This window comes from Perca fluviatilis, chromosome 8, assembly GCF_010015445.1.
Source record: "Perca fluviatilis chromosome 8, GENO_Pfluv_1.0, whole genome shotgun sequence".
NCBI classification, from domain to species: Eukaryota; Metazoa; Chordata; class Actinopteri; order Perciformes; family Percidae; genus Perca; species Perca fluviatilis.
The window spans coordinates 32,890,851-32,913,037 of record NC_053119.1 but is presented as its reverse complement, the minus strand read 5'-3'; the positions used below and the strand labels follow the sequence as shown (position 1 = coordinate 32,913,037).

The 22,187-nt window shown below is 43.2% G+C and overlaps 2 protein-coding genes across 3 annotated transcripts; both read left to right on the top strand.

The window, feature by feature from the left end:
• The first annotated feature begins 7 nt into the window (after positions 1 to 7).
• Positions 8 to 6,243, top strand: znf319b (zinc finger protein 319b). Its single transcript, XM_039809254.1, has 3 exons — positions 8 to 350; positions 1,311 to 1,478; positions 1,569 to 6,243. Exons 2-3 carry the CDS (start codon positions 1,474 to 1,476, stop codon positions 3,433 to 3,435), a joined length of 1,872 nt encoding a protein of 623 aa, XP_039665188.1. The 5' UTR covers positions 8 to 350; positions 1,311 to 1,473; the 3' UTR covers positions 3,436 to 6,243.
• Positions 6,244 to 8,279: 2,036 nt separating this feature from the next.
• On the top strand, positions 8,280 to 21,935 carry csnk2a2b (casein kinase 2, alpha prime polypeptide b). Of its 2 annotated transcripts, none has more exons than XM_039809336.1 (12): positions 8,280 to 9,329; positions 9,765 to 9,876; positions 11,422 to 11,523; positions 12,081 to 12,131; positions 12,317 to 12,376; positions 12,507 to 12,590; positions 13,418 to 13,528; positions 13,734 to 13,835; positions 14,987 to 15,087; positions 19,652 to 19,800; positions 20,306 to 20,389; positions 21,262 to 21,935. In XM_039809336.1, the coding sequence occupies exons 1-11, from the start codon at positions 9,226 to 9,228 to the stop codon at positions 20,380 to 20,382; spliced, it is 1,053 nt and encodes a 350-aa protein (XP_039665270.1). In that variant the 5' UTR covers positions 8,280 to 9,225; the 3' UTR covers positions 20,383 to 20,389; positions 21,262 to 21,935. The 2 variants fall into 2 exon arrangements, with proteins under 2 accessions (XP_039665270.1, XP_039665271.1); XM_039809337.1 differs by having other exon boundaries at positions 20,306 to 20,399.
• Positions 21,936 to 22,187: the final 252 nt, after the last annotated feature.

The following is a 22,187-nucleotide window of genomic DNA, read 5'->3' as shown; positions in this document are numbered from 1 at the left end:
TAGCTCTTGGTTTATTCATGTTCCCGTGCGCGGGCAGGGGCTCAGAAGCTAGGCGATAGCTAGCTAGCAATTTATAACAAAATGTATACGTTTTCGTTTGCCGAGAGAATGCCCTAGGAGCACAGCAGCCAAAGAAATGTTTACGTAAAACGATACCGCTTATTTGGGAAATTGCGAAATAATCTTTTGCCCATTTTAATGACCAGTAAATCTCTTTTTTTTCGGCCCCTGGAGCCACAGCGCTCGAACAAGAGAGCATCCGAGCACCGTTTGCGGATGTGAAGAAGTGACCTGTTATTTGGGGGAGTAACGTCAGCTAACCTACAGTAGTATTTGACTGGACGCTCCAGGTATGTAAATGCAGAATTTCTCATCACTGTTTAAATTCACCACTCACTAACAAAGGCGTCGCTGCAGCAGTTACTACTAGCTAGGCTATTATTTCCTGTGGCTAGTCCGCTAACGTTAGCTAGCTCTTTTCTGCGCCTCTGTGGCTGCGTTAGCATGTGGCTATGCTAGCTAGCTAAGCTATCCTGATTACAGTGATCTTTGCCTGGAAACGAAAAACGTTATGATGCGCAGACGCTGTCTTCCACTCTTTTTTTTTAACCGCGAATCGTTGAGCATTTTGATTGCTGCATGGACACGGGTGGAACTACATTACCAGTATAATACAGATTTAAATATACGGCTTAGTGTTAATGTGTTGTGTCCAAGTGTGTATGTTAATGATTGATCACCTTCGATGTGATTTTGCGTTAACGGTGCACATTCTGAAGTTGCTGTAATCACATTTTATTGCATTGGGATCCTTTTGGCAATGTCAACATGCAGGTACATATCATTGTAAGGAGGATGTTTTACACGATTCTATGCCTTTTGACTGACAAACACGCTATGATCAGCTCTTCTGTCAGAGTAGCTTAACGAGCAGACAGGAATAATCTGCTGTGATATGTTGCTAGAGAGGTTGCCAGCATAGTCTGGCACCCATCTTTTGTAAATCTAATACTGCAACACCTCACAGTAATACTAACTCACAAGTTGTTATGTCTCAGTTTCAGCTGAGTTTATACCGACCCATTATAACTGGCTTAAAGCTGATGTAGCAAAATTGCAACTGTAAATTGGCAATCTTTCTATACTTTTTAAAAGCATTTTGCAGACAGCATTTTTTAGTTTTAGCTTTGTGTACCGTCTAATGGATCAGTGGATGTTGGAGAATCAACATAATGCTACACTGTTGTTATTGAGTAACCCCTTTCTGCACATTGATAATTTAACGTGCATTGATTCTGTTTTCCATACAGATACCACTTGAAGGCCACAAATGAAGTGAAAGCAGGGGATTTTCTTCCATCTTTCCCCACAGGTCTGATCTCCACACAGCTGTTCTCCTCTGCACTAGCTAAATCCTCCATCACAGCCCCTTCACCAAGCACCCTTGCCAGCTCTTCAGTTCCACTTGCTGAAATGGAGTGAGTGTTTTTCTCCTGTTTTCTTAACACACTCTAAAGCCTTCAGCCCGTTTTATTTAAATATGTTCCAATCTCCCTTTCTTACTGCAGTTGGGCCACACCAGCTGCCAAACTGAATCCCTACACCCGAGCCCGCATGACAGAGGCCTGGCAGCAGCACGCAGTTGCTCCACCTCCAGTCGTCCACACCATCCCTCCAGGAGCTGAGAATGCGTTGGGCTGTGCAGTGTATGGCATTGTCCTGCAGCCAGATGCTACGTCTTTACAGCAGCAGCCACAGACCCAGCACGGACAGCACAGCCAACACAGCCAACAACACAGCGGGAGTCAGCAGCATGGAGGCGGGCAGCACAGTCAGCAGCAGCACCCCGCCCAGGCCCAGCAGACCTCACTACAGGTAGGGACCGAAGGAGGACACAAGTGTGGGGCCTGTGGACATGATATCTCCCACTTGGCCAACCCACATGAGCACCAGTGCATGGTGAATCAGGACAGGTCATTCCAGTGCACTCAGTGCATGAAGATTTTCCACCAGGCGACAGACCTGCTAGAACACCAGTGTGTTCAGGTGGAGCAGAAGCCGTTTGTGTGTGGGGTGTGTAAGATGGGCTTCTCCCTACTCACCTCTTTAGCCCAGCACCACACATCCCACAACAGCACCAACCCACAGAAGTGTTCAATATGTGAAAAGACCTACCGACCCGGATCTTCTGGCAACGTCACACCCAACTCAAATAATCCCCAGCAGCCCAACAGTGACGGGGCGTCAGCAAGCAGCAGCTCATCCATTCTACCCTTTCCCTCAGCCCGAGACCGGCCGTACAAATGCTCCGTTTGCCAGAAGGGCTTCAAACACCTGTCAGAACTCACACGGCATGAGAGGGTGCACACGGGAGAGAAGCCCTTCAAATGTGACACATGTGACAAGGCCTTCAGCCAGTCGTCGCACCTGCAGCACCACCAGCGAACACACAGCAGCGAACGCCCGTTCAAGTGTGCCGTTTGTGAAAAGAGTTTCAAGCACCGCTCCCACCTCGTGCGCCACATGTATGTGCACTCTGGGGAGCACTTGTTCAAATGCAACTTATGTGAGCTGCATTTCAAAGAGTCGTCGGAGCTCCTTCACCACCCCTGCCACCCGCAGGGTTCCCGCCCGTTCCGCTGTGCCACGTGTGGTAAGGGTTTCAAGCGGCCGTCCGACCTTCGGCAACACGAGCGCACGCACTCGGAGGAGCGCCCCTACCACTGTGATGAGTGTCAGATGAGCTTCAAACAGCAGTACGCACTGGTGCGCCACCGACGCACACACAAAGACCCTACTGACCGGCCGTTCAAATGCAATCTGTGTGACAAGGGCTTCATGCAGCCCTCTCACCTCCTGTACCACCAGCACGTCCACGGCATGGACAACCTGTTCAAGTGCGCCTCGTGCCAGAAGGAGTTTAGCCAGTCGGGAGAGCTGCTCAGGCACAAGTGTGGCGAGTCGTCCAACACCTCGCCCGACAAGCCGTACAAGTGTGACGTCTGCGGCAAGGGCTACAAGAAGGGGTCGACGTTACAGCGTCATCAAAATTCTCACTGCCAAGAGAAGCCCCTTAAGTGCTCGCTGTGTGACCGCCGCTTCCTGTCTTCTTCGGAATTTGTCCAGCACCGCTGCGACCCTTCGCGGGAAAAGCCGCTGAAGTGCCCTGACTGTGAGAAACGTTTCAAATACTCATCAGACCTGAACCGACACCGGCGCGTGCACACAGGGGAGAAGCCGTACAAATGCGGCCACTGCAACAAGGGCTTCAAACAGCGCGAGCACCTGACCAAACACGCGAGCACACACTCCAGAGAGGGCCAGTTCAAGTGTGTTTGGTGTGGCGAGCGTTTCAGTGACTTGGGCTCTTTGCAGGATCACACTGTGCAGCACACAGCTGATGGAGGGGGTTACCCAGTGCCCCAGTGCATATAAATCCATTTTCCCTTGAACAGACAGTCCCCTAAACTCCTGTCTCCTCATCCATCCCTTGTAGGCTATTTATTCAGCCTATCTCCACATTTGCAAGACAGTCCAGGCTATTATTATTGCATTCATTACTACCAGTGATACATCAAGTTTTTGTTGCTTTACTAACCTGCCCGAAGCCCTTTAGTACTTTAGCGCTTTTATTTCATAAGATCCTGAGCGTTTCTCACTCCCTGCACTTTCCTCTTTGTTCCACCTCTTTTTCTTCTTATACCTGACCTCTACCCTTTTTTCTCAGCCCCACAATTAGATAGTTGATAGCAGTGAAGAGGCCACAACCACTTAAACTGCCGTAAGTCATACTTAGGCTGCATTCACATCAAATCAGGCATTGTGCAGTGGTGTGGGAGTGGCCCATTTGTTTCTCCATTGTGTTCCCATGGTGCTAGCATTTAGCCATGCTGCTAGTATGCCGGGTACTACGAGTGACTGTCTGTCCACATTGACAGATTTAATAGATAAAAAACATTTACTTTCAATAACTACCCAGGATGCAAGGCAGGGCTTAACATTATGGTGGGATTTAAACTGGTGCACAAGGAAAAATTTAGGGATTACCCGTGAATCATGATGTTACACTACATTGTTTTTTTGTATGATTGACAGTTAAGTGATATGTCACCACAGCGTGACGTCGGGTTGCGTTTCTCCAAGAATTTAATGTATCTCAACTTTTCAGCATACCCTGCGGTCCCCACCGCCGTAGCCTAAATGCACTTCCCACATTCAAATGAATTGGAGGACTGGCGTTTTTGTGGCAACTCCTGATTTGTAGTTAATGCAGCCTTAATCAGACTGTTGGAGACAGAAATAGGTTCCATAATGCAAGTTGATCCAGCATATATATCCCTCCTAAATTTCTCCCCTCAGAAAAGGAAAGAAAAATGTAAATGTCCCTTAATTGTTATATAAGACAGACATAGTTTTTTGTGTGTGTTTTTAAGTAGTTTGGCATCAAGTATGTTTTAAGGTTTACTGAATAAATCAATAGAGTTCAGCATCCACCTAAACTGACGGGGCTAAAGACTTGAAAGTCTTGACTGCTAGAGTGTCCACTAGAGGGGGATCATTTCCTTGTTTTTATCCTCCCACCTCTCTTTCTCCGATGACCTCTTTTCCCCGCTCTTAAATTACTCCCCTCCCCTCATTCTTCCTCTCATCTTTGCTTCCTCCTCTTCCTGTCGTAGCCTGTCGCTGTTTAGTATTGGAAGACTGGGAAGTTTGACTAACCCCTCAGCCACTTTTGGTTTTCATCTCCCCACAGTAATTCAGAAACTTTGAATTGTCCTGACCTGACTCCCTGTGTCCACATCACTTTTTTTTCTTTTTTTTTCTTCCATGAAATAGCCAGTAAACTCCCTCAACGTATGTGAAGGGAAACCATGTAGGGGGGAGTTTGGGGATTAATTGTCCTATAGTGAAATACCAAAACACCAGTATGAAGAGGCAGCACCTGATCCCAAAGGTGTGTAGACTAACCAACCAGATGAAGTTAACCATCAATAATAAGAAAAAAACTGATTATTGATACCAATCTCGCACTCCAGTATAGACAACTAATAGAAGCATATCTTTCTCACTAATATAATGGTCATATTCCTGCAGACATCAGTACGACTTCTTTGTACTGAAAATGTCCAAGTTTGAACATTACACTTCCTCTCTCAGCCTGTACATACTATGGATCTGTGGGTGTACTTAGCCAGGTAAGTTGAAAATGTCAGAACTAGTCTTTCTTAAAAAACAATATGTAAGAGCTGTTTTTGTATTCTTGCTACTTTTTACTATGTGAAACGTTTGGACAAATGCTCTTTTTTTCTTTTTGTAGTCCATGTAGTGATTGTATCGGTATGTTGCAGGGAATCTCAAAGGGGTGTGTGTGTGTGTGTGTGTGTGTGTGTGTGTGTGTGTGTGTGTGTGTGTGTGTGTGTGTGTGTGTGTGTGTGTGTGTGTGTGTGTGTGTGTGTGTGTGTGTGTGTGTGTGTGTGTGTGTGTGTGTGTGTGTGTGTGTGTGTGTTTTATTCTGTCAAACAGGGAAATTCAGACTGTAGAGAATTGTATTAGAAATATTTCAGCAGACCTTTTTTGTTTTTAAATGTACTAATCTTACTGGTCTGCCCGAGTTGGTTTTTGCAGGATGAACCTGCACTTTGTGTTAAATATTTTCCATGTTTTGAAAGAAGTTTTAATACTCAGTTTTTCCTGTTACATGTTGAGCTGTGTCTGTCAGTGGGTTTATACCAGAGTGAATGACGCCTTCCTCGTCTTTGAATGCTATGAGATTCTAGTTGTGCTTAAGAAGCCCAGAGAACAAGTTGGTTTACATGTCCGCTGTGATCGCCATGGTTCCTTTTCATCTGCGGAGCGGTTCCCTCTCTCACTGTTGAATCATGGTTTGAGTGCAGTATTGAAAACAAAGAAGACGGAAGTAACATTTTTTATTTTATTTTTTTTATTCCGGCTTGCAATTCTTTCCTTTTTGTTTTAGCCTTAAAATGAGGCCACGGTGCCTCTCTGCCTCTTCCTTCTCTTCTGCTTTCTGTCTCTGTCCATCATTATCATCATCATGTGAGCTCAGATAGTTGGTTTCATTAGCCATCATATTTTTATTTTCTGAATCTGGCATAAGACTGAGAACACCTTGGACTTAAATAAGTACTGTATGCTTTTTTATGGTTTCACATGTGTTTGTATTTTTTTTATTTTTTATTAATCTTTTAATTTGATATTAAAATCTATATTCCTCGATGGAGAGACCAGGGCCTTGGGTTGGTTTGGGATAAATATGGCAGTATTTTTTTTTTTTTAAATACGTCTGCCAGAGTTGTACTCGAGCTTTTCACAATGTAGGTTTGTTTCTAAGCCAAATCCCAGAAGAAACCATCTCTGCACAAAGAATTCGGTAGGGTGGTGGTGTAAAAGTTGAATAATACAACACAAACACATCAGGAATCGATACACGCGGGTTCATATTTGCCAAGTGCTGGAGGACTTTGACTTGTTAATTGGTGCTGACACATCATCATGATGTGCATAATAAAAAAAATAGTCACTCCAGGTGCAGGACAAGGGCCTCACACACTACCATATAGTGCAGACGGTACACTTAATATGTACTAATAGTACAAGTGTACGCTCAAAGCCTAAGAATAATTCCAGCCCAGTGGCACTGGTTTAGTCGCTTGTATTGCTGAGGGTGACTGTCTGGTAGTGCATTACTCCTGTGTGTGTTATAGAGTGCTGATCAGATATAGGTACAACATTAACTGACAGTGAGGAATATTGCAAAGTGAAAACAAGAACTGCACTTGTTACATCTCGATCAATTCTGGGTTTAAAAACTCCACATCCAACGCAGTCAGGGAAAGGAGAGGAAAATCTCCGGTCTAAGCACAAATGAAATAAATCCACCCTTCTGCATTTTAACTGGTGGTTGGTCCCCCCGCCATCCTTTCCTTTTCAGTTCCAATAAATGAACCCGTCAGACCCTGGTGTCTCTAGCTCTCTGCATGCTCGCTGTGATAGTTCCTGTGTTCTGTCCCTGGGAACTGCGTGTCCCCTTTCCTCACAGCACTGTTCCCTCCTATAGCTTTTTCAAATTGTATTGTAGTTTATGTGAATGATGTTGAGAAAAAAAAAAAAAAAAAAGACAAAAATCTTTGTGGCGACGTACAGTATGTATACATTCATGCTAAGATTATCTGTATGTATGTAGCATTCAATTACACACAGCACTAACAAATAAAACTTTTTCATCTATAAACTTACACGAGTCATGAGATTATTTAAGCAGGAAATACACTCTTCTGAATCAAGAGAGTTCTTGTTGACATTTGTTAGCTTTTTTTTGTTTTGTTCTAAATTATTATATATATTATAGTATTGTTATATATATAGTATGTTAAAGGTTATCTGAAAAAAATACCACACAATGTCTCTGAAACAGAATGTTACAAAATGCACTGTAATTATCAGAAGTAAAAGTATTCATTATGAAGGATGACCAGCCCCTGTTATTAATTTAATTATCTTTCTATGACACTGGTTTATATCATTGGAATATTATTACTGATGCATTAACATGTTAAGCAGCATTTTAATGTGGTCTAGCCAAGGAGATCAATTTAATTACTTTACTGTTGAGTATATGTAAAGTAATACATCATAACAAGACAATCTAATATTCTGTATGTAAAAATCTTTTTATATATAATCTGTAAAGAATACCGTAGTCTAACAATGGCTGTGAAATAAATGTGGTAGAGTAAAAAGTATTTATATAAATAATAAATATAAATACATATTTCCCTCAGAAATGTAGTGGAGTAGAAAAGCCATAAAATGGAAATACTCATGTAAAGTACAAGTAGCCTACCTAAAATTGTTCTTAAGTACTCGAGTAATTCTACTTGACTACTATCTAGTCTACTACAGGTGATTACCTCATACCGCACCACTATCTGTTGGTCTCTATGTAATTGGTTTTAATGATGGAGATAGCTCCAATATTAATCTAATCAAATATAATATTATCTTTAGGTGATTATTCATAATTCGTTGTGCAGTGAAAAATATTGCGGTGTCCACACAAATTGTGACTTTTTCTTCATGACATCCGTATAATTATGAGGTTTTGGGGAAACTCTTAAATACGGATAAAATCTATGACAGAAAAAAGGCCTTCAAATATTTGCTCCTCTATCAATCACATCCTCTTCACTAGGGGGCGCTGTGTCCCGGCTGCTCAATCGAACATCCCGTTATTCCTCATCTTCACCCGGGCAGCCACAGGCTTCACATCCGGGCGGCTCTCTCGCTCCTCTTCAATCGCAATCCGCTTCCCTTCCCTGAGCTCTCGACCGGGGAGGTCTGTGGCTGCAGAAGAAACCTCCGAATCCCGGACCCTCCGTCGGCGTCTGGTACCGGGCCCCTGAGGTGCTGCTTCCCCGCACAGCTGGTCGCACATGACGCGGGCTCCGCCGATGGTGGTGCACGGCGCCGAGCGCTCCCAGTCGGTGCGACATCTCCGCGCTGAAGTAGCATCGCTGGCTAACGTTAGCTAACAACATCGATCTCTCTGCTGCTCCATCCCCCCCCCTCTCCCTCCGGTCGACCCCCGGTACCGATCCGTCACATCCACAGTTGATTGATAGCTAACACTAGAACACCGAGAGCAACCCCCACCCCCCTCCCCGACCGTCCGTCGGCTAGCGCAGAAAGCCCACCGGTTACCTCCCCTAACGTTTCGGATTTAGGGCCCGCAACGACAGTTGCTTCGGAGTTTTAACCCGTGATATTCAGATCACCGACCCCCTTTCCTCTTCCACTGTGGCCTTTTAGGGGTCCGTTTCCTCTCTACCTCAACATCCCTACGCCCCCCGCCTCTTTGCGTAGCTAACCTCAGCTGCACAATCACTCCGACTCTGATCAGCCCCCTTTCCGAGCCCCACCGACATCGGCTCTGCTGCTTCTGACAATCCGACCAAGGAGCGCTGCTCGGCGGGCACTTAATTGCATCGAACCGCAGCGGACAACTACGGTTCTCTCCCTCCCTTTTTTTCTCAGTCCGGCTGCAGAGGGAAGTTGCTGGCTGACCTATTCCACTTCACACTCACACAGTCAGCAAATTCAGTTACCGGTCTACCCCTGATACCCCCTCCAGTTTGTCCGTGATCCCCCGACCCCCGCAGATATCCGTGACAAACGCCCCACAGCGCCCGAGCCACGGGTCTCGCCATGCCGGGTCCGGTGGCCGGTAGCAAGTCCCGTGTGTACGCAGACGTCAATACGCTGAAGAGCCGGGAGTACTGGGACTACGAGGCCCACGTACCCAACTGGAAGTGAGGACATTTCTGTTCAGGTTGCTCTAATTGCATGCATGTCATGTCTGACCACAGAGGTCTCTGTTTGCATGTGTTGAAGAAGAAGAGGGAACGTGTGGCAGATGGGTGTCTATTATTATACATCTAGCCATGAGGGTATGATGACGCTATAATAGTACAGTCTCCCAGCCCACTACCCTGCTGCTTTGCACTGTCTTGCCACTTCCCTCACCCTTACCCCCATCCCTGTCCCCATGTCTGTCTGTTGACTTGAATAACATCTGTCTAAAGATCATAACCAGAAATCACTTAATTCCCCAAGGCTGACCTTCATCGCAGTGACAAGAACACTTAGCAACAGTTCTTACACTGACTTCATTGCATGCTGATGCTAAAAATTTTTTTTCTCTTTCTCACACAAACTCTGCACTGTTTCTCTGTCTGCCCCTATAGCAACCAGGAGGACTACCAACTGGTACGTAAACTGGGCAGAGGGAAGTACAGCGAAGTGTTCGAGGCCATCAACATCACCAACAATGAGAAGGTGGTGGTCAAGATCCTGAAGGTGGGCAGCTACATCTCCTTAAACTAAATGCTGAACGCCAATGTCCTGGCTGAGTGTGTGGTTTAGAGGCCTCCACTTGAAATTGAGTAAAATTCATAAATGTCAGTGCAATATGGGGAATGGGAGTGCTTGATTATATTTTTGATTAATCAACTAATTGTTTGGTCTATAGAATGTCAGGACACAGTGCCACATTTCTATCACAATTTCCTAGAGCCCCAAGTGATGTCATCAGATGTCTGGTCCAAAACTCCAAATATATTGTGGGAAAATGAAAAAAGTTAGTGTTGAGCTTCTGCCCGGTTTGCCTGGCAAATATTTATAGATTCATCTAGGATTAATTTATTGATTTTTTTCTGTCCTCCATAATGAACACAGTAAAGATTTCTGTCCACTCAGAGAACACCAGTGTTCTAAATCATAATCATATATTTAATAATGGATTATGCAAAGGAATCAATTAATTAATAATTAGTCCATTATTGTTTTGCCTCAGTCTGAAGCAGTGGTTAAAATGTCTTAACCTCGGACTTCCTGCTGCATCAGCATCTGTTGAGCCGTTTCACCAGAGATCATATCGCTTTAATAAAAGTAAGACGGGTAATGTTTGGAGCTGTTGTTGTGCGTTTTCAGAAATTGTTTTTGAGTGTACTGCCCAGCTGTAATTTGAGAAGGTTGCTTTGCCAGACCCTCCTCCAGAGCGCGCTGGAGGAGAGTCTGGCTACTCCACATGGCATTCTGGGACGGGAGGAAAACATGCTCTGGTTTAATGGCATTTCTTTAAACCAATCACAATTGTCTTGGGCAGTCCTAAGCACCGGAGAAAATAGGCTCGGAAGGAACTTGTTTTGGTGGAACGTGTGCGTTTAAAAGTTGTTTTATTCGTGCAACAGAAAACTCAGTCTAGCTAGCTGTCTGGATTTACCCTGCAGAGATCTGATGAGCAGTTAACCATAGTCCTCATAAATCCATCAGAGTTTAAAATGGCAACACAAAGGAAGCCCATGGCAACGGATATCCGGCTTAAATGAGTGAAAGCCAGCGGATTTTTTCGCCGGCAACAGAGCAATCTGTTAGACTACTACCGCCCCAACTTCTACGTGTCACTCAGTGCTACATCACACGTTTTGTCGCTCTTGATTGGTTGTAGGTCTATCCAGTTGCATCCAGAGGCATTTTGGTCTGCGCCTTTGAAAATAAAAAAAAATGAACTGAGAGTTTCCAGACTAATACGCATTTGCAAATAAGTTTGGCAATGCCAGGGTTGCCAGTGTCAAATTATCTGTCAGTCATTTAAATGTAAACATCAGCCTGCCGCCCGCACTAAATGTCTTTGTACAAAAAGATTGACAGAGTGGAATGCAGCAGCGACACGACACGCAGAATCGGCAGGTTCAAGATCAGAAGTCAGAAATAGCACATGGACAAACTTCTGCTTATACATCTCTTGATATGATTTTTCTTCTTCTTCTGTCTAGTACCCTAAGACCTCTCTTTTTAAATCACTGTCTTTGTTTGCCTTGCTTGTTTTTCTTCTGGAGTTAGCCAGTCAAGAAGAAGAAGATCAAGCGAGAGATCAAGATCCTGGAGAACCTGCGAGGGGGGACCAACATCATCCGACTAGTGGACACAGTCAAAGACCCAGTGGTAGGCTCGCTAATGGCGTAAATACTGGGAGAAGTTAACAAGTACTCCATTTAAAATCTGTAAACCTGACTGCATGGGACTGACTGGGATCATTCTTTTATGTGTAAAGTTAACTTGAGGATATAACTACACATCACATCTTAAAGGGGGGGAGGGGAGGGGAGGGGGGGACTCACTACTCCAGTGCTTGTGCAACTACATTTGGCTATCTGCCTGGAGTGCCTGCCAACCCACAAACTATAAATTAAGACAACAGAAACAGGTTTCCCGTGAAGTACAGGTGGTTAGAAAAGTATTATTATAGTCACAGTTTTTGGGACAGTTTGCTTGATCTCATGCTGCTGCTGATTTTACTAGATGTCAAATTAGGGTCCAGTTCACCTCCAGCAAGTTATTGGTTAAGAACACACCGTGGGGTTTTGTCAAATCTGGTGGTTAATCAGGGGACTGAATCAGCAACGAGCTACATGCTGCTGTGTTTTTATTATTGTTTTTTGACTGATTTTATCTCACTGCCACTCCCCGTCCCTCTCTGTCTCTCTGTGGTGGCTGTACAGTCCAGAACTCCAGCGCTTGTCTTTGAATGCATCAATAACACAGACTTCAAGGTACAATGATCACCTCTCTTCTGCATGCTTCTGGGGGTGTGCTGTTTGGTCTTTGGCGTCACATTGAGTGTTTTCTGCCATCACTGACTGTGTCTTAATCAGTAGCGGGCATCGGCAGCTTTTTCCTTGAACTCAATTTCAAATTCAAGGCTCAAATCCTGATCTAACTTTGTTTTTCCCTGCAGGAGTTGTACCAGAAGTTGACAGATTATGATATCCGTTTCTATATGTATGAACTACTGAAGGTGAGACTTTTTTTTTTTGTTGAATTTGATGAATAAGACATTTTCCCACTTAGTCTCAATTTTTCGTAAGGTTCATGGGAATTCAAAAGACTGTGTACAGATATTTATGTCTTGCGTGAATGTCTGCCAGGCTCTGGACTACTGTCACAGTATGGGAATCATGCACCGTGACGTCAAACCCCACAATGTGATGATCGACCACCAGTTGAGAAAGGTAGGTGGTGCCCTATATAGTCTGTTTCTGATTTTCTTCACACACCCACACACTGTGAACATTATCTCAGCCTGCTATTTCAGCCTCTCTCTCACTGTTAATTTTCTCTCTGGCTCTTCATCCTTGCATTCCTCTCTCTTTTATACTCTTCCCCCATTTAAAAATAAGTTTATTGTTGATTGGTAATGCAGTAGTATTGGCTTACACTTGGTGTCCCTGTAATGTGTTTGAGTGCAGTCAGAGTGCGATCCTTAAAATAACCGCAGATGTAATTTCCATCTAAATAAATGTTTGTTCTGTTGCTCTCTTTCGATTAACAGCTACAACACAATTCAATCCGTACCCAATTCATGAAAGAACTAATTTTCTCTATTCTGATCATCTGACAAAGAAATGCCATCCGGCCACAAATAAGCATTAGCAGTGATGGCAGAACAGACAAAGTAAAGAGCGCCACCTATAGAAAGTTTATGTCAATCGAGAAAGAAGAGGAAAGCCAAGCAAGGACTGTAGCCATAACCACCGGCTGTTACTACAAGCGCCAGTGGGTGGGCCTCTTGCTATGGCTGTAGCTAAATGGCTATTGCAGTAGCTGTACAATCAGCTGTGGCTTTTTTTTTTCTTATTCTGAACAACACCAAAGATGGTTACATTGGCCAAGAAAGCATTTTACACTTCCAACCTTGGCCAACAGGGGACAGCAGGTTAAAACAGATGTGAATTAATTCCACAGAATACTTATCTCACGCACACACAGGTTATAATAGGTTACACCTGTTCAGTGGTCACTGTGAAGTTCAATGAGGATAAATTGTGTGTTTCCATAGCTACGCCTTATAGACTGGGGTTTGGCAGAGTTCTACCACCCATCCCAGGAGTACAACGTCAGAGTGGCCTCACGGTACTTCAAAGGCCCCGAACTCCTGGTGGACTACCAGGTAACAAACAAACAAACACACACACACACAGATTGAACCAGCTCACATTTAAACACCCTTTTTAGATATAACCGACGCACAACATGTACATTTTGTACAACGTTGACTGTCGCACACCTTTGAGAAAATGTTGTCAGCACACATGGATAATTCTGATGTCTGTGTCTCATCATCGGCAGTGCTGTTTGATGATTTTGTGTTTCAGATGTATGATTACAGTCTTGACATGTGGAGCTTGGGCTGTATGCTGGCCAGTATGATATTTCAGAAAGAGCCCTTCTTCCATGGACAAGACAACTATGACCAGGTGAGTCCCGACACACACGTGCAGCTCCTGCACACCATTGAAAACAGCAGCATGTTCATGTCAAGGGGAGGCAGATGAGTCACAGCCATTGATTACTAATTTTATAAAACGCATACTGAAAAGGGATCAAAACGTCTGCTGGCTTGCTTCTCAGCACACACGGAGCTTCCTGTGTCTCTGTTAGACAGAATGTCCCGAACATGTAATGGAGAACATGTATTTGTGTCCTGGGCCCTTTATCGGATGTTGTCTGTGGTGCCTCACTCTCAAGTGTCAACTGTAGTTAACAGGAAGAGGGCACTGTCATTCAGCACAAACAGAACTCGTGCTTCGAGAGTTTCTCACAAGAGAGTGGAAGGTGTGAAAAATGGAAAGCGGGAAAACAAATGCAGGTTGATGAGAGAGAGAGAGAGAGAGAGAGAAGAAGGAAGGGAAACAAGTCAAACTAACAACAACAACAACATCATATATTTAACATACAAGCTAACAATTTGCGAATGGTTGGTGAATACAGTCATGTGAAAAAATTAGGACACCCATGCTAAAGTTGACTAAAAAGAGGAATAAAAAAAAATCATCTTTTGGAAATTGATCTTAATTCCTTAAAATCCAACCTTTCACCATACCTAGAAATTGGCATGGTTTTATTTCAGTTAGCCTAATAGCTGGTTTGATTTGCATTGAGAGATGATTTTATGGAAAGTACCCCATGCCAATCTCTAGGTATGGTGAAAGGTATGTGATGATGTGGGGCTATTTTAATTCCAAAGGCCAAGGGAACTTTATCAGGATGCATAGTATCCTGGATCCATGAAATAACTGGCCTTTAAAAATAAAAATCTGACTGCCTCTATGGGAATTTAACATAGGGGTGTACTTACTAATGCCCCCTGTATTTTAAGGAAGAACATTTATTTATTTACGATACATTATTCATTCACAAAGAAAATTAGTGTCCTTAAAGATTGGATTTTTCCTCATTTTTTTAATTCAGGCATTAAGATCAATTTGCAAAAGAAGATTTTTAGCATGGGTGTCCTAACTTTTTCACATGACTGTATATGCATCAGCCATAATGTGACAAACATTTCTTTATATTTCAAAGTGGTCCACAGAGTTTGAACCCCAGTGTGTTGTTTTCTTTTTTTTAGTTGGTGCGAATTGCCAAGGTCCTGGGGACAGACGAGCTGTTCGGCTATTTGCGTAAATACCACATTGAACTGGACCCGCGCTTCAAAGACCTGCTGGGACAGTAAGTCCACTCTCACTTTGCCTCTGGGATTCCCATCACACTCCACTTATGGTGAAATACAGCAGCTGCTCTGGAGCCGAACCTAGCGTAGAAGTCAAATCAGAATACAGGCTAAAAATATCCCGAGGGGCAGCAAAGTAACTTACGATATGATACGAATACAACTTTATTGTCAGCCAGGGCTGAAATTCTTTTTGCATCCCTGGGTAGCTCGTATAAAAAACAAAAAGAGGACATAGACTTACATACAGACATACATAAGATGAATAACATCAAAAGACATACATAAGACATTACCACAAATGACATAAACACCCAAGTAAGGAAACAAAGCATACATGTATAACAACAGAAAATCTCATGAACATACACACAGACAAGGTATTGGGGTTACCCTGACTGTAACCCTGTAACTTGGTGCGAATCTTAGAAGAGCATCTGCACTGCTAAAATCCTTGACGAGCATGTCGCTGATTTTAATATTTTTTTTATATTTTCAGTGCTGCATATGCCCTGCCCTCGCACTCAACCCCTAAAATAGAGCTGGGCAATATATCGATATTATATCGATATCGTGATGTGAGACTAGATATCGTCTTAGATTTTTGATATCGTAATATGGCTGTAGCAGCTCTGCTGCTGCGGACCTCGGTTTAGACAGGACACCACACACTCGGGAAGGAACGTTTTACACAGGTCTTTATTTTGCCGACTTCACATTGACAGAGGCGTATTGTGTCAGACAGATCTCAGACTTGATTCGCTCCCACCTGGCCCAAGGCTCTCAGTCATTTTCTGAACTTACCAGACTGTTGTAACTGTTCTATTATTTGCCTTTAGCCACTTAGTCATTATATCTACATTACTGATGAATATTTATCAATAATCTCATTGTGTAAATATTTTGTGAAAGCACCAATAGTCAACACTACACTATTGATGTGGAGGTATTTGGTCAAAAATATTGTCAGATTTGATTTTCTCCATATCGCCCAGCCCTACCCTAAAATAGTTGTTAGGAAATCGTTTAACACCCCTGTTGATAAAACAAAGACTAATAAAATGGCATTTGAAAATTATCCTTAAAGGGTAATTAATTTTTTATTTTTTTATTTTCCAACCAGGACTCTATTTTCCCATGCATTAGTGTCTTAAGTGACTAATGTGTACAATGTACGATTCCACCGGTGTTCGATCTTTGTTAAAGAGTAAGATCCCTTTTGTTTAACCAGAAACGGCTACAAGAGCACTATCGCTAAATCCACCAGACTCTGTTTAAATAAACAATACTTTTAGCATGTACAGAGGCAGCATATTTCCACATCTAAATCGGTAAGTTATGCGTTTATTTCAACCAAACCAGAGTGGTGATTGTTGGAACAGTGGAAAGACGAACCAAGACTGCTTTTGATTGTTCTTGTTTGTTTCTGTCGACTTTGAATAAGGTGTGTTTTACGATGATACAATTACTGTTTATTTAAATGGGGCATGGTGGGTTTGGCAATAGCAATTTGGGGGATGTTTTAATGTTAAAAAAAAGGATCTTACTCTTTAAAAAAAAAAGAAAAAAAAAGGTCAATCTCTGTAGGGATCCTTTCCATAATGTTGTCCTACACTTGGAACAACAATCTGAGCATATTCGTGGCAAAACAAGCACTTTTGTGGATATAAATTGAGGTGGGCAATTGCCCAATAACTTACATTGCTTGTTTTGCTTCTGCCAACTGCAGCGATCTTGCTTAATACTGGACCAATTTCAGAGATTGTTGTCAGTCAATTAAATACATTAAATACCCTTTCCACATCTGGAAAAGGAAGCCTCATTGTAACTTCTGTTGAGGCCCTCTTTGTGATCCAGGCAGTCCTGAATAGAACCATTGATTTTCACTTTCCAGCACACAAAGAAAAGTGTTTAAACTGCATCACAGTGGTAGTTACAAAAACAAGTTCACCTTTTTCCACTGCAGCTCTTATGTAATGTGCCGAGGGAAACGTCTTTGTCACCAGCTTGAGCCATACAACAATGATGATGATGATGATGATGATGATAATAATAATAATACTACATTTATTGTATATAGCGCTTTAGATGGTACTCAAAGACACTTTTCAAGGTAAAAACAAAGAAACAATAAGATCAGAATAAAAACCACAGTAACAACTAGAGATAAATATTAAAAAAGGTGCAGCAAAACCGAAAGAAACAAATGGAAACAACTAAGTTTACAGGTTAAAAGCAGCTTTAAAGAGATGGGTTTTGAGTGCGGTTTGGAAGTTACTAAGTGATGTGGAAAGTCTGAGGTGTTGGGGGAGAGAGTTCCAGAGGGCGGGGCCCGCAACAGACTCCAGTTTGCAGTTGATAATGAGGATTTTCAACTGGATTCTGTGTTGGATGGGCCAGTGGAGGTTTAGGAGGACTGGAGGGATGTGGTCTTTGGTGCTGGTCTTTTGAGGAATTTGGTGGGTTTGCCGCACAGAATGCTGTAGCAGTAGTCCAGTCTTGAGGTTATCAATGCACGGATGAGAAGGAAAGGGAGGGACGAAGGCAGATTTTTGTATTGTGGTTGATGTGGTACTCGAAGGAGAGGGTTTGGTAAAATATAACACGAGGTTGCTGAGTTTTTGTGGATGCTGGAAGAGTGGAACCATCGATGCAGAGGGAGAATTTTTGGCAGGATTTGATGAGGGTTTTTGGGCTGATGATGAGGATTTCAGATTTGTCGCTGTTGAGTTTGAGGAAGTTGGCTTGCATCTATGCTTTTATTTCTGTAAGGCAGTTTGTGAGGGTGGAGTAGGTGGCAGCAATGATTGATTTTGGTGGAGATGTATAGCTGGGTGTCATCGGTAGGGATGCAGTGGTTAACCGATTTCACTATTACCGGAGCTTTAAAACGGTAACTGTTAATCGTAAAGGCTCCGCTACACCGAGTGTTAACTGACTGCAAGTTATGTGTAGCAGTGTGTGCAGTTCTATAAACCTAATACACCTCCTCGACAACATAATAACATAACATTAGCGTATGCTCACACACGTCACATCAGACGCCGAGTCCGGTCACCGCGAGTATTGCCTGTCAGAGTCATGTTCAACGGAGTGCGGTGGGGGGATAACTTACTGCGGCAATTTAACGTTACATAAAGTAAGCAAACATCAGGAAAACGCAGAGCCAGCCCCTGACCTCAGGACAGCTGCAGCTGCAACGAGGAATTCAACCCAAGTTGGTAAGCTTGCTAGCGACTTTGTTTATTAACGTTGTTAAGTGTTAGTTAGCTTATTAATGTCACCAGTTAGCTACCGTTATCCTGTTTAATGTTAACGGCAACGTTACAGTTAACAGCTAACGAGTCAGGAGCCGACATTTGCATTTACAGTGAGTGCACTGGCGATAACGTTCGTATGAGTCAAAACTCTTCAACAGCTCAAACATGTGACGTTACCACTAAACGTTACTTACTTACTCCTCTTCATCCCCTATTGGACATACGACTGCAAAAAGATCTCTCCATCGCATTTCGTTTTTGGCAACATGCTGCGAATCTCTCTGTGACAGGTGCATCTTGGCTAGCAGCTCCTCCAATTTTCAGACACACCAGCTAGCTCGGTCATTTCTAGCCCAAAAAGGGCCAACTTCTTCTTAATGACAGCACTGTTGTTGCCAACTTGGCCTTTGTTTGCGGTGTGACTGATTCACCTCTTTAAATAAGATCATATAATCATTTTCTGTTTCAAAAGGCAGCAATAAATAATACATTAACATCTAGAGTGTTCATGTGACTTCATACATTTACAGTGAAATTAATTATTTCATAATAATCGTGAAACCCTGATTATTCTTCATACATTCTTCAGACTATAATCGTACCAACAAAATCTATAGTCGTTGCATCCGTAGTCATCGGCATAACCGTGGAAATGGAGTCATTGGTGGGGTATTATGTGACCAAGGGGGAGCATGTAGAGGATGAAGAGGAGGGGACCAAGCACCGAACCTTGGAGGACTCCCTGTGAGACTAGGGCAGTGCATGATTTGGATTTGTTGATGCTAATGAACTGGTGGCAGTAGGAGAGGTACGATTTGAACCAGGAGAGGGCAGTCACAGACTCTTAAAGGTACACTGTCAAGTTTTCTTGTACACATTCAGTGTTTCTTATCAAAACCTCCTTGAAGCCTAACACACCTTTCGAATGCAATTCCCTCCTGATAACACTTGCAAAATCCTTATCAAACCTGCATTGTTCATGTCCATGTTCATATCAGCTAGCTTTTTATCTTCTTCTATATGTTTCATTTTTGGGTGCATTCTTTTATATATATATATATTTTTTTACCACCGACTGTTGAGCAGTGGATCAGTGCGAGACTGCAGAAATGTCCATCCCCTTCACCAACGTGCTCCTGTGCATACGCATGGGTCCTTTTTGTGCATAGTGGTCAAAAACTGTATAGTGTGCCTACAAGTTATGTGTTGCTGCCGTGTCACTAGAAAAGGCCTCTGCTCCCTGCTGCTTCTTTTGCTCACAGCTCAGCTGTTGTAATTAATGTATGTGCGTGTCTGCCTGCAGGCAGAGCAGGAAGCGCTGGGAACAGTTTGTGCAGACGGAGAACCAGCACTTGGTGAGTCCTGAAGCCCTGGACCTGCTGGACAAGCTGCTACGCTACGACCACCAACAGAGACTGACTGCCACAGAGGCCATGGAGCACCCCTACTTCTGTAAGCAACACACACACACACACACACACACACACACACACACACACACACACACACACACACACACACACACACACACACACAAACAACTTATGCAGGCAACACACATGGGGATGCAGTGAGACTTGGTGAGGGGTTTGTAGTATTTGGATTGAAGACCCTTGCCATACTTGCAGGCTGTAGCACTAGCTGAACTGAAATTTGATAGTAGTTTGTAGTGTAAAGTCTAAATGCTAAGTCGCTGTGGCAAATTCTATCACTGGTGAATGCAGCGTAACATCACACGTGTTGGTTCTGAATACTGAGCGTTCACGTCAGTATCCTCATGAATGTAAACACGCAGGAAATGTGTAACATTTGGCCCTACCATTATTCTATCCATTCCTTCATAATAACAGGTCTGTCTACCGCCCGTATAGTCTCTTTTAAATGCTCTCAAGCTCGAATTAGCATTAACTGAAGGTTATAGGGAATTCTGAAGTGTTGTTCCTCTCTCCTCCTGCAGACCCAGTAATAAAGGAGCAGTCTCTGTCAAACTCTGACAACAACATGGTTTCCAGTGGCAATACTACAGCGCGATGAAACACCGGTAAACACAGGTTTGAAAAATGACTCGCTGCTCACTGTGTATGTGGATGATTATTTAGATTAAGACTTTTTTTTAAAGATACAAAAGTTCAACATAATGTACATGATGAAATAATTTGACAATATACAGGTGGTAGGTGGTATTTGTCTCACGCACACTTATATTAAGTGTGCATGGATTATTTTACGACAGGTCAGCTGCCGTAAGTCAGTTTTGTGGCAACAAGTAAACGGGAGGGCTGCCTTTTTTTTTCTTTTTGCTAAAAAGCACAACTTGGTTTATATTCTGTGGTTAATACTTGTGGAGACATCATATAATTAAATGTAGATGAAGTGTGCAGAATGTTTTTTTTACACTGGATATGGCTTTTTCTGTTTACATCCCCATCGTTTTAGCTTTTCTTGGTTAGAACACCGCTCGAAATAGGCTACCGAAAAGAAAAAAATACGAAGTATCTGCACTCGAGTGAAAATGGTTACAGAGCAGCTATTTGGCTATTCTCTCCCATAGCACATAACAAGTCGTGGTGGATGAATGGGTCGGATTTACGGCTTACACACTGGAAAGCGGGGTTCGAGTCTCAACAAGAATTTAATTTTACTCTTAATTAACGTGTTAATTTCGTAGTTTGGTTAGGTTTAGGAAAGAAAACTAGATAGATGGATTGATATATTTATAGTTGACGGAGAATCAAGGCAGAGTTGCCGACAGATTGCCACTGTGGTGCCGTTCAGTTCGGCTGCTCGCTTGCCACTGTCCTGGCACCTGGCACAGACTTGCCACTGAGGTGCCAGTGCCACTTGGAAGATCGCAGCCTTGCTGCTTTTTTTTCTCTCCTCATGCTGTCTCTTGTCTTCTCTTTCTCTCTGCAGACGTGGAAGAAGAAGAAGTTTGTTACCTCAGCTTTGTACCCGGTTGTGACAGTAACTTTGACAAGTGTACAGTGACAATGGATCAAAGTAACTCTGACCAGTTACACACTGACAAGATATGTGCATACAGATTACACACATCTATACACACATACACCCATCGATGCAAGCACACCTCTATACAAACACACATGCAGACATGTATACATAACACCCTCCTCTGTATCAGTCTGCGATTGGCTTGTCCTGGTTCCCTGTCCAGCAGCCTGACCAATGAGCTTGAAGCTGCTCCCCCATCCTCACCCCAAATCGTCTTTTTCCTCCCAGCTCAGTAGGTCATGTAGGTCAAAAATGGACAAACTACTTTTAAAGACAATTCAGTCGCTCCTCCTCTCTCTGTCGTTCCTTTATATCATCCCCTCTTTGTTTGCATCAGCATGGAGAATGAACAGGAGCGTGAGCCTGTACAAGTCCCAACCACCTCCCCTCCCAACCTGTTCATCCATCTGTCTGTCTGCCCCCCCCTTTCCCCATCCTGTACCCAAACAGACAGACAGATGTCTTAGCACTACTCCAGTTCTGAAAGTGGCATGGTGGACTCTCTCTAGATAGAATGATGATGATGATGATAATAATATTAATAATGAAAAATAAATGATTTTTATTTAGATGAAGTCTGCCTTTGTCAAGAGTGAATTATTGCTCGTTACTTCTCTGTAGGTGTGGGAAATCCTTTTGATTTTAGGTGATCTTGAAGTGATGAAAGTGTTTATTATGATGAGGAGTACTACAAAGTCTGTGAAAAGAGTCCTACAGGATCCGGCTGGGAAATGTATGATCCAGTGTTTTTGGAGCTTGACCCATACTAAAAATGGACATCAGGAATCACTTTGCTGTTAACGAATCACTTTGTTCAGCTCAAGCTT